Here is a 12,672-nt window from a genome sequence, read left to right on the forward strand (position 1 = left end):
TTTGTTGCACGAGGGCTCCAAATCCACGCACAGCCTGAAATTGATGGCATGTGGCTGAATCCCACCTACAAATAGCTATGATCTGGAAGCATTCAAACATAAAATTCTGCTAAATGTCACTGCCTGGGCAAGGCTGCCATACGTCAGGGAATCGGGCCGCTAAAATGGCATCCGATCGGATTTTTGCTGAATCGGCAAAATGTCCTGGAAAACCCAGGTGTATGGCAAGTTGGGCGATGTTTTCAAAAAATGCATTGCATTAGAACGTCAGCAATCCTAAATTCAAAGAGTTCTGAGTTTGGCTTTGGCGAATCACAATATCCCACAATAGCCTACCTCAAAGAGTTGTTGGGATGTTAGAATGGCATTGTTGGGGAAAGAGCAGGACTCAGATGTAACAAATAATAACAGCTATGAACTAGCCAGACATTTAGGACATCTAAGGCCATAGTCCTTACCTGGCAGTCAGTCTCAGTGCATGCAGTAGATATTACGTATTGAGTAAGCATGCAAACAATCAAAGTACACAGATGCAAAGCTCAGCACCCTTGGAAGAAAACTGTGTTGAAATCAGTGAGAGTTAGGCCTCATTCATACAATCGTTTATTCTGTTTCCCTGTTAATTTCTATATCATCTTTGAGATTTGAGCCACTTTTGAAATCAAGTGAAATCTAGTGGGTGTTTAGTGATCATGTAATGGTTAACCTTAAGGAAATCAGCCCTGAGTGCTCACTGGAAGGACAGATCGTGAAGCTGAGGCTCCAATACTTTGGCCACCTCATGAGAAGAGAAGACTCCCTGGAAAGGACCCTGATGCTGGGAAAGATGGAGGGCACAAGGAGAAGGGGGCGACAGAGGACGAGATGATTGGATAGTGTTCTCGAAGCTACCAGCATGAGTCTGACCAAACTGTGGGAGGCAGTGGAAGACAGGAGTGCCTGGCGTGCTCTGGTCCATGGGGTCACGAAGAGTCAGACACAACTAAACGACTAAACAGCAACAAACAAAGGGTTAACCGTGATCCCTTCCAATTCTACAATTCTATGGTTCTAATTTTTATTTTTGCAGTTTTTTATTTTTCCTTATCACAAGCTGAAGCAAACAACTGCTGAAAGTTAAAACCCCACAATTCCAAGGACAGATAATTGCGATTCAAAGCCTCCCACATTAGAACAGATTAGTTGCATTTTTAGAGTGATGTTCTTTGATGAGCTCAATTAGCCAACCAACACGTACAATATTCATCAGATAGATTACTATCTGTTTAATGGATAAGGAAGTGCGTTCCTTATCCCACAGGAATGCAAGCTCTGAAACATCAGAGCACTTATATGGATACTTGTGAGTAAGGATTCGCAAATGGTGCCTCCCATTTGATTCATGGGCAGAGTCGCAAACCTCCCTCATGCATGCAACCGTCCACCAGAAACAGCCTATAATAAGTTCAGGCTGAAAAGAAGTTAACTTCACCACCAGAATCCTTTGCCTCTGCCTTCTGCACTTGGTTCTGAATTTGTATAATTTCAGCCCATTTATTTCAATGGGAGAGATTTGGGCATCAATGAAACTTGAAACATGCTTCCTTTTGTCTGGATGGTGGCCTCTGACAGGTCTTGGAGGACCAAAAGAGTATCTGATCTTAACAGGGCAGGGGCCAGACATCAGAGGACCCCCCCCACACACACACACCCCAGCACAGTCTAGCCTATAGGTCCAGCTGAGGATGTTTCACCCCTCCCATTGCAAGAATCTGCTGACAATGTTTCAGAAAGGAGGGGGTCAGATTTTGCTCATCGCTTCTTCCGCTCCAGCCTGACTTCAAATGGAGTCTGAGTGTTATCTGTATATAGATAAGGTCTCCGATTAGTCTTTAGTTTATGCAGTAGCTGTAGAGAATAAAAGAACTTGTACTTCAGAGCTGTCGTTCATGTGGTTCATGCTCTGCTGTGCTCCGCTGACTTTTGGAACTGAGTTTGGTGCTCACAGCTCTGAGTTGTGAGTCCACAGCACTTAGACCTGCTCCCTGCAGTGGAAGGTCTCTGGGAGTGCTTTCCCAGCTTGCCTGGCCCAGTCGGGGCTGAAGAGGTTGAGCCCAGTCATTGGCACTGGCTCAAAGGCGAAGCTGACACCAGCCGCCACCAGGGATGTAAGACGGCAGCAAATTCTGCTGCAACCTATAATCATCGCAATCAGTGCTGTTTCTGTTCCGCTGCAGTTTGGTTTATTAGTATTATTAACTACAAGGTCCCAGGGAGGGATACAACAATTAAAATATAATATTTAAAACAACATACAAATACAGAAACAAGGAGGGTCCTAAAAACACACACTTCAGTAAGGATAGCTCAGTTGGCAGAGCACGACAGAGCATTAATCTCAGAGTTGTGGGTTCGAGCCCCACATTGGGCAAAAGATTCCTGCATTGCAGTGGGTTGAGCAAGATGACCTTTGGGTTCCCTCCCAGCTTTAGAATTCAGGTGTCAAAATTTAGGATGAAGAGCTGCATCTTCAGCATTAGCCAAAAGCTGTACAATGAAGGTGGCAGGCACAACTTGGGGGCTCCCACAGAAGGGCATGTGATGCTCTTTGGCATGCGCTTTTAAACCTTGCTTCACCCTCATTCCCTAAGAATGACAGACACCTCAATAAATATCCGGCATTCAGGACAGGGGAGTGACAGGTCGTATGTGTGAACCATGGCACACACACCCTTTCTCGGTCTTTACAATTTGATCACTAATCACAGTTGCAATAACTTAAAGGTAAAGGGACCCCTGACCATTAGGTCTAGTCGCGGACGACTCTGGGGTTGCGGCGCTCATCTCGCTTTATTGGTCAAGGGAGCCAGCGTACAGCTTCCGGGTCATGTGGCCAGCATGACTAAGCCGCTTCTGGCGAACCAGAGCAGCGCACGGAAACGCCGTTTACCTTCCCAACGGAGCGGTACCTATTTATCTACTTGCACTTTGACGTGCTTTTGAACTGCTAGGTTGGCAGGAGCAGGGACCGAGCAACAGGGGCTCACCCCGCCATGGGGATTCGAACTGACAACCTTCTGATCGGCAAGCCCTAGGCTCTGTGGTTTAACCCACAGCACCACACGCGTCCCTGCAATAACTTAGGGTTTGCCTTTGCCTTTTCGGTTTGTTTGTTTGTTTTACTTGCAAAATCCTGACCCATGAAACACCAAGACCAACCATACAAATGTGCTAATAAAAGCTTCCTGGCTGATATTGAATAAGCCATGCAATATAAAGCATTTGTTGGGAAATGTTAAATTAAGTCAAAGAAAAACAACTTTATGTAACTGTGTAAATAATAGTTTAATTGTAAATCAGTACAATGGGTTTAGTTGGAAGTTCCTTTTCTTTGCTGATTCGTATATCAGATATAATTATGTTCTTTTTCTATTCACACTCTTATTTCTTTTTCTTTTTTCCTTCGTCTGTTCTTTTTCCTATCTATACTCTTTACAATCTCTACAATCTAGTGAATGTTTGTATGTCGCTATTGTATGCATTTTAAGGTTTTTCTCATTCAATAAAAAATTAATTTTTTAAAAAATGTGCTAATGGCAGCTTTGACATGTGGTGCACCTGTGGAATTAACTGTTCCTCTGAAGCATGAGCCATGGTAGGTTCACCAGATGATTCAGTCTCCAGAGATTGACTGAAGCAATGGATAGGCATTGAGGATCCACTTACTGGCCTCACCAGAACAGGAAGTGCAAGGAAAGCAAAAATGTTTTCCTTCATGGGGACTTAAGAACTGCCACCTGGTGGCAAGAGCATCCTTTATGCATCTAGCTGGGATGAAGCCGAAGTAGACCACTGCTTTTCAACTAGTGGGTTCGTCACCTGATCCAAGGTGGGTTGCAACAGGAGCACTACCACCGTGCAAATTTGTGGTGAAAGGTTAAGAAATGGGTCCCCTAATTTGCATTAAAAATGGTTCCTGGGTCTGTAAAGATACCTGGTGTAAACAATACTGAACCAGGTACAGTGGTACCTCGGGTTAAGTACTTAATTCGTTCCGGAGGTCCGTACTTAACCTGAAACTGTTCTTAGCCTGAAGCACCACTTTAGCTAATGGGGCCTCCTGCTGCTGCCGTGCCGCCGGAGCACGATTTCTGTTCTCATCCTGAAGCAAAGTTCTTAACCCGAGGTAGTATTTCTGGGTTAGCGGAGTCTGTAACCTGAAGTGTATGTAACCTGAAGCGTATGTAACCCGAAGTACCACTGTATTCTTCTCCTTCTCCTCTAATATTGGCCAATGACACTGCAATCCAAAGTTCCCAAATTCCCTATAATTCCCAAAAGAATTATAGGGACAGAACTGCCTAAATTATGTAGAAATTTATTTATGTATGCGACTACAGAAGCGAGAATGCTGCTGGCCCAAAAATGGAAAGAGGCAGAAGTTTTTGGATACAAAAATTTACAGAATATACAGAAATGGTGAAACTTACGGGAAGAATAAGAAATCAGGATGACGAACTTTTTATAAAAGAATGGAAATGGTTGATTGAATATTTACAGATAAACTGCAAACAGATAAAAACATTGGCACTGTAATAACCTGCACTGTCATAAGAGCATATATTTAAAGTAGATAATTAAATGAGCAAATTAAATGAATTTGGATATGCAGAAGATATTAAAAAATAAATTTATTTAACAGCAGAAAGAGGGGGAATGAAGTCAAACTTTCAAATGTTAAAATGATTGTAAAATTAATGAAATGTATAAATTTGAAAAGTATATTAAAACAAAATTTAAATGACAATGCAAGGCAAACATGAGGTGTCCTGGGGGGGAGGGCGTGTTTGAGGCTTCCTTCCTTCCCTAAATCTGCTTTAATCTACAGCAGGATTGGTGGTGCTGTGGGTAAAACCTCAGCGCCTAGGACTTGCCAATCGCATGGTCGGCGGTTCGAATCCCCGCGGCGGGGTGCTCTCCCGTCGTTCGGTCCCAGCGCCTGCCAACCTAGCAGTTCGAAAGCACCCCTAAGTGCAAGTAGATAAATAGGTACCGCTTTATAGTGGGAAGGTAAACGGCGTTCTGTGTGCTGCGCTGGCCCGCCAGATGCAGCTTGTCATGCTGGCCACGTGACCCGGAAGTGTCTGCAGAGAGCGCTGGCTCCCGGCCTATAAAGTGAGATGAGCGCACAACCCTAGAGTCTGTCAAGACTGGCCCTGACGGGCAGGGGTACCTTTACCTTTACAGCAGGGTTGGGGAACCTTTTCTGCCCAGGAATCTTCATCCTTTTCTTCCCTGTTCCTGCAGGGTCAAACTTGGCAGGAGGCAGTTTCTCTCTTTTCGCCTGAGGGCTGATTTGGAAGAACTTGATCAAAAATCCAAACTTGCACACAGGCCTAAAAAACTTGCCAAGCCCTATTAAAAGCAAATTCAAAGCCCTTGCATATGTCAGGCTGCACCAGGAGCAAGCCTCTTGGACCAACGCAATAGGATTTACTCCTGAGTAGACATGTATAATAAGATTACAGTGCCATTTACCAGCCCTAAAGTCGCACATCTTCTCCCTGACACAGTAGGCTATGGTTTTTATATTTCAGATGAATTAATCAGCTGTCACGCTCTTTAAGGATCATGGTCCTCAGGAGTTCACCAGACCTCCTCCTCTGCTTATTTATAGCTATCGGGGGGGGGGGGGGACTTGATTCCCCCCCCCTTAATCCCAGCTTTTAATAAATGGAAGACATGATGGCAATGTTTTATTGCTGCTACTTGACATTTTAAGGGTTTAGGATTTTAACTTATGGCATTTGAGGTTTAATGTGTGGACACTGTAAAGGTAAAGGGACCCCTAACCTTGGTTGCGGTGCTCATCTCCCTTTACTGGCTGAGGGAGCAAGCGTTTGTCCGCAGATAGCTTCCAGGTCATGTGGCCAGCAAGACTAAAACGCTTCTGGCGAAACCAGAGCAGCGCATGGAAATGCCGTTTACCTTCCCGCCGGAGCGGTACCTATTTATCTACTTGCACTGGCATGCTTTCAAACTGCTAGGTTGGCAGGAGCAGGGACCGGGAGCTCACCCTGTCGTGGGGATTTGAACAGCCAACCTTCTGATCGGCATGCCCTAGGCTCTGTGGTTTAGACCACAGCACCAACATTTAATTGCTTTGTTCTGTTGTGTTTATGACCACTGGCGGAGGAAGAAGGGGGGGGAGCGCACCGCCCCCAGCAGTGCGATCCCAGTGGGGTGCCATCGCGGCTCCCCACCACCACCATAGGTGCCGTGCCATGCCCCCAGGATGCGTGCCATGCCCCCAGGACGCGTGCCAGCCCCAGCCCCGCTTGCTCTCCCCGCACACCCACCCCCGCTGGAGCATGAAGCTCCACCACTGTTTATGATTTATAACCTGTTTTATGAATTATGTTTGGATTGAAAAAGGAAGGCGACCCCAAAATGTCACACCCCTACATTCGGGTTATCAGCATGTCAGGCGGTAGGAGGTGGCGGCGTTTGTTTCACTGTGCAATCCTATACATGCCTACTCAGAAGTAAGACCCCCTGAGTTAGATGCTAAGGTAGTGAGGCTGGGATCCTAGCCACCTACGCAGGCTTACCTGAGAGCGGATTCCATTGCGCTCACTTCTGAGCCGGCAAGGTGAGAATGGTGGCATTCTTAGCCCCTCCTCCGCGGTGCTGCGCTTAGAATCCGCTTTCTGCTTTCTTCGTTGCGGTTTGCCGTCGCTCTTGGTCCGGATCAAAGAATCACAAAGTTATCAGGGACCACCAGGGTCATCTAGTCCAACCCCCTGCAATGCAGGAATCTTTTGCCCAACGTGGGGATGGAAGAACGAGAGCTGCGTCGAGGCCCCTGGATGAAAAGAGCAGGCGCTGATTCCTTACAAGGCTCGAGGGAGCTGGGTTGGGGGGGGGGTTGGGGGGGCAACCCTTACTTGTTCCTCTGCCACGGGGAGGAATATTTCGGCGGGCGGGGAGGTTCTGCTCCCTAGATCCTGCATGATGTCAAAGCCCCCCCCCCCAAGAGTTCTTCGTGATGTCACGACGTGAAGGGGGAATCCCTCGACGAGAGCCCCTTCCCAGCGTGTGATGTCACTCGGCAAAGGGGGAAGATCCCCTTCTCCCTCCCGCTCCTGATAGGGAGGAATCCCCCCCCCCGCTGCTCATTACGCGCTTGTGACGTAGCGGGAGGGCGTGGAGATTCCGGAGGGAGCCCCTCCTCTCCGCAGGGCGGTTCCTCCGGGCGGCGGGAGAAGCGCAATTTGCCCGCCATGGCTGCTCTTCAGCTCCTGATGATGGTCCCGGCGCTGGGCAGCTTCCTGTTCACCTTCGGCACCGGCGTGGAGCTGATCCGCTTCGTCTCCTTCCGCGCTCTCTTCCTGCAGCCGGGGACGGGGGCTGCCCAGCACAGAACCGGTGCGGGGGCGGGAGAGAAATGGAGGGTCATGCGGGGGAGGGAATGAGAGCTTGGGGTTGCAAAGGGGTGCGAGGTGCGCGGTCTTTGGGCGGAGAAGCAGGGATCCGGCGGCCCTCCAGGTGTGGGGCTCTGTATCGGGTCCAGGGCAGCATGGGCAATGCTGAGGGATGACGGGAGTTGTAGTTCAGCAGCATGCCAAGAGGTATGAAAACTTGCCCGTTCATCCCTTCCTTTTATTCTTGGTTTGGATCCTGAAGACGCCCAGGCAAGTGGCAGGAGGCTGAAACTCTAAATCAGCCACTTTGAAACTGAGAAAGTCAAATGATAGGAATTCCTAGATCTTAGATAAGATCCTTTTAACGCTGTGTTTTTATGTTGCAATGGTTCCTGTTGGAAGTTTGCGTCTTGCCCTGGGCGTTTTCCAACAAGCAGAAATAAATGTGGCGCCTTGTTGTCAAAGGCAGGCAGGGCGAAGGATGTGGTCTGGCTCCCCTCCCCTCCCCCCCCCCCCGCCGCCGCCAATGCTACTAGTATGTGAGCAATATGGTTTGGTAATAATATCCCATGATGTCGTTAAAGATGATTGGATAAAAATGTCTGTATGTTCTACTTCCTGCTCTGTGTGTTAAGGCCATTCAATCCAGAAGCTTCCCAATACTTTAAGAGAGCCTTCCCCAACCTGCTATCATCCATAAGTTTTGAAGTACAACTCTCACCATCCCTGCTGCTGGGACTGATGGGTGTTGGAGTCCAACATCTCCTAAATAACAGGATCTGAGATTACAGAATTATAGAGTTGGAAGGGAGCCTGAGGATCATTTGGTCCAATCCCCCTGCAATGCAGGAATATGCAGCTGTCCCTTACGGGGATTGAACCTGCAACCTTAGCACTATCGGCACCACACTCTAACCAACTGAGCTATCCAGAGAACACCAGTTTGTGGAAGGATTGTTTTAAGATGATGAGAGAGAGAAGGAGAGAGAGAACAATTTGTCTCTGGGATCAGTTTCTGGGCTACTATCTGAGATCCTCTGCCAGCACCCTGCTGGATGCACTAGGCCTCACCTTGAGCAAACCTCTTTTCTTTGCAGATGCTGCTCCTCATCTTCAATGGGAAGCTGCCCTGAGGGATCCCAAGATTCTGCGGCCACTAATGGTGGACATGGGCTTAATTGTCCTCTTCATCCTGCAGCACAGCCTCATGGCCACTCAGCAAGTCAAACACTGGACCAGAAGTTGCTTTGGAGTTCTACAGAGATCTTTCTATGTCTTCTGCACAGCGCTGACTCTCCAGGTAGGGGTATCAATTTGGGGCACCAAAATGGGGGGAGAGGACTGAAGGGAAGGAAGAAGGGGAGGAGTGAATTCTTGCCCAAGTCAGAAAAGCTAAACTCAAAATGCAGAATAAATCTTCCTGGCATGATGCCGTTTAGATTTCATACTCTGCACTTTCATGGAAGCGATATTTCCAAAGCAAATTCCCCAATTTCAGCATTAAGTCTTTGCTCCTTGGTACAAATTATTTTGATAACGGACCTCCCAAGCTCACACCATTAACTCAGCATAGCCTTCATTATGTTGTGAAGCAAAATGCATCATTGCAATGATGAGGACTAGAATCTTGCACAATTTAAAAACAACAACAACAACCCAGTATGGATATGATTTGTATGATTTGGCTAATGCCTGCATGTCCAGCGGATTTTCTACAATGCGATTGCAGTTTTGGAATCCCAAAATGCATCCATATGAGACGTGTGCCTGCAGGAGAATCTACTTTTATCTAATGTGCCTTCTCCTTCCCACCTAGCTGCTGATGAGGTACTGGCAGCCTGTGCAGGATGCTCCTGTGCTCTGGAATACGAGCAGGGAGCCATGGGTCACTTGGGTCCCTCTCATCTGCTTCATCCTCCACTTCATTGCTTGGCTGGTCATCTTTAGCATCCTCCTCATCTTTGACTACGCAGAGCTGATGGGGGTCAAACAGGTACCGCGCAGCTTCCCTTTCCCCATCTAGAGAGGCCACCGTCCTGTATTTGGCGGCTGAGCTCAGCGAGGCCCAATGAACCAACCAATGAGGGTGATAGAAGATCTTTCCTCCTGTTTTGCAATATTTCTAAAAAGAGAGATCCCAGGGTTGAAGCAAATTTGGAAGCCATGACCTCTCTCTTGGAAGCTCTTAATGTGCTCTGGCTTTACAGTGATAGCAGTTAGGGGCGTGCATTGGATTTGGATGAATTCTGAGGGATTTATTTATTTATTTTTACAAATTTGATTTTAAAACTATAAGATACAATACAACCACACACATCCACATTTGGAGATTCCTCAGAATCTCTGGACTTCCCCTCCGAGGGGCCTATTATTAAACCTTTTCTACTGCATCTTTTTCAATAGTCCATATTTTATATAGGTCCATAGAACTTGCTACGAGTGTTATTGCAATCCTGCTAATATTTTCATCTATTTATAGTGGTCTCAAAATGGTGTCTTGTTTCCCCAAAGGATTTGTACATCTGCGGTGCATATGGGTGTTTCTCTCGTTCCGTAGGTTTACTACCACTGCCTGGGCATGGGGGACCCTTTGGCCGTGAAGTCCACAAATGCCATCCGCCTCTTCTCCCACCTGCGTCACCCCGTGTACCTGGAGTTTCTCCTCATCCTGTGGGCCGTTCCCTGCCTTTCTCTTGACCGCCTGCTCCTCGCATTGCTCTTCACAGCCTACATCACCTGCGCCCACAACCTTGACCAGCAAGACTACCTCTACCTGCGAGCTCAGCTGGACAAGAAGTTCCAGATCTTCTCCCGTGAGGAGGCAGCCTATGGAGATCTGCTGGCTCAGAATGGCCCCTCCGTCCTTAAGAACTGAACCGGTGTGGCGCCAATTTTATATGCGGGTGCTGGTGTCCTAGTATATTGGGGCCTGAGAGCCTTGTACCTTGCACTCTCCCATGCTAAGCACTGAACGATGCAATGTGCCTTGTACATCCTTTTGCTTTTATGCACTCGGGACTTGAGAGGTCTATAAATGGGACCTAAGAGTTCTGGCTTCCAGCAGGCCTACTTTGCTACAACTCTTAAAACACATATAAGGAGTTCTATATGGTGATGCCAGGTCGAGCCACATGGCCCAGTAGGTTGGAATCCTTGAGGAAAGAGGTGGAACTCCAAAGATGGCAGAATTCAACCCCAAGTTCCTTGGAGGGAAGTCTCTAGAGCAGGGGTGGGGAAAGCCTATGGCCCTCCAGAAGTTGGTGGACTTCAGCTGCCATCAACATCTGGAGGGCTGTGGATGCCCCATACCTGCTGTATAGGCTTAAAGGGATATATTGGGCCCAAAAAGAGTCTCCCCCCCCCCACTAGTGCTAAGAAGAACAATGAGTCACTGATAACCGACTGGAATTTAGGTGAGGTGGTCAGGTTGTTGTTGTTTGTGGGAGGCTTTTTTTACGATTTACAACTGCAGACAGCAGGCAGGTAGGTCAACAGACAAAATGTTCCCCATCTCTGGCAAAGCTGGGCCCTGTGGAATCAGTGGGGCACTAACCCCAGTAACCTCAGTCTGCCCCCAGCCATTCCTCACCTGCTAGCTGGCTTTACTTACAACCAGTCAGGGGGTGGCTCTGTCTGTCATGGACTCTGCTGCTGGCCTTCCTGCCCTAGAGGGCACCAGGCACACCTGACTGGGATTCTGCAGCTGTTAAAAAGCACAGAAGATGCCTCAGTTGAAATTTATTATAATAACAAAGCATTAGAACTGGGATTTTCAATTTATTTTCTGCTACAGAACTTCTGCCCAAGTGATTTTTAAAGTATAGGATTTTTAACTTTGATTCACAAGCAAGAACTATTTTAAAGAGGTAGCAGCCTAGATAATTTGTGGGGTGGGCTGTGAGGTTTTTTTGCTTTTTGCAAATATACCTCTTCAGCAGTGTCTTCCAAATACATTTCTGTTCCAAGCAAGCCATCAGAATTCATTGCCCATCCTCTTGCTTCTGTCGCGTCAATTCAGTTCCAAAGCATTCTTAATTCCAAGGCCACCCTGGGCTGAAGAAGACAAGGCCTTGAGGAAGATTCTGGTCAAGATGGCCATCCAGCAGTGGACCACCTGCCTCTCAAACCCAAATATATCTCCATGCGGTGGGTGACTTTTAACTCGCCCCGCCCATCAGAATTAATGAGAAAAAATATAATTTATGTGATCTTTGAATCAAGTACATTTACAGGCAAAAGCGGGCTGGGGGTGGGGGCAGGGTTCTAGGATTCTAGGATTATGTCTCCAGGCTTTACCTAGCAATGGTTGGATCTTTGCCTTCATTTGTAACTCAATGCCTTGAACATCCACTAGCATTTCTTTTTAAATGCTGATAATGCTTTTATTGTAGCTTTTTTATTATTATTTCTGTACCCCCTTGCTAACAAAGTATTTTTATACATATGAAAAGCAAATCTTGGATTGAGAAGATAATGGTTTGTAAAGTAAAAAAACGGGTGTGTGTTTTTTAAAAAAGTTTGGTTTGTCTCTGTTCTGAAATTTGTTTTTAATGTAAAGTGTTTCAATATATTTGGTTTTCTTTATAAAGCCGAAGTGACCAGCTGCTCCCGGAAGCTAAAAATGAGCTCTGTATCAACAAACGTTTTACCTATACATTGGTACCTCGGGTTACATACGCTTCAGGTTACACACTCCGCTAACCCAGAAATAGTGCTTCAGGTTAAGAACTTTGCTTCAGGATAAGAACAGAAATGGTGCTCCGGCGGCGCAGCAGGAGCCCCATTAGCTAAAGTGGTGCTTCAGGTTAAGAACAGTTTCAGGTTAAGAACGGACCTCTGGAACGAATTAAGTACTTAACCTGAAGTACCACTGTAATTATTCATGATGACAAGTTGTAAGAATCATGAGATTTTCCACCCCTGAGCTTTTGAAATACAACTCTCATCAACCTTGGCAGTACGGGCTGAAGCTTATAAGCGTTGTTGCCCAACATGTGAGCAACCCCATGTTGGAGATCCCTGCTCTATACATTTATTTATTTATTTATTTACTTTCTATACCCTTTATGTTTTTAAGAAAAACCTCAAAGTGGGTTAAAGCATATTAAATCAATAAAACATAAATAAAACAATGTGAAAAAAGTGAAATATAGAGTATACTGTCAAAGCAACATAACAGAAAACAAAAACATTATCTTAAAGATTTCAAAATAAAAGTCAACTACAGAATACAAATTTTACATAGTAGGGCTGGGTGAGTCTGGGCCCC

General features: G+C 46.5%; 1 protein-coding gene and 1 long non-coding RNA gene across 3 annotated transcripts in view; one reads left to right on the top strand and one right to left on the bottom strand.

Annotated features, from left to right (window-relative positions):
- Positions 1 to 3,452: 3,452 nt before the first annotated feature.
- Positions 3,453 to 6,246, bottom strand: LOC310671119. Its single transcript, XR_014507802.1, has 2 exons — positions 5,241 to 6,246; positions 3,453 to 4,881 (listed from the first exon to the last, which is right to left on the bottom strand). It is a non-coding gene; the product is annotated as an uncharacterized lncRNA (long non-coding RNA).
- An 878-nt stretch (positions 6,247 to 7,124) lies between these two features.
- LOC310670834 (nurim-like) overlaps positions 7,125 to 12,672 on the top strand; it is a 39,084-nt gene continuing 33,536 nt past the window's right edge. Inside the window, exons 1-4 of one of the 2 annotated variants that reach the window (XM_083426618.1) lie at positions 7,125 to 7,407; positions 8,501 to 8,703; positions 9,220 to 9,396; positions 9,961 to 11,919. In XM_083426618.1, coding sequence (XP_083282744.1) covers positions 7,263 to 7,407; positions 8,501 to 8,703; positions 9,220 to 9,396; positions 9,961 to 10,278 — 843 coding nt within the window. In that variant the 5' untranslated portion in view covers positions 7,125 to 7,262 and the 3' untranslated portion in view covers positions 10,279 to 11,919. Of the gene's footprint in view, positions 7,408 to 8,500; positions 8,704 to 9,219; positions 9,397 to 9,960; positions 11,920 to 12,672 lie in introns of those variants that run through there. The other variant, XM_083426619.1, reaches the window with a different exon arrangement.

This window comes from Podarcis tiliguerta (genome assembly GCF_965153285.1).
Source record: "Podarcis tiliguerta genome assembly, chromosome: 2".
Classification (NCBI taxonomy): Eukaryota; Metazoa; Chordata; class Lepidosauria; order Squamata; family Lacertidae; genus Podarcis; species Podarcis tiliguerta.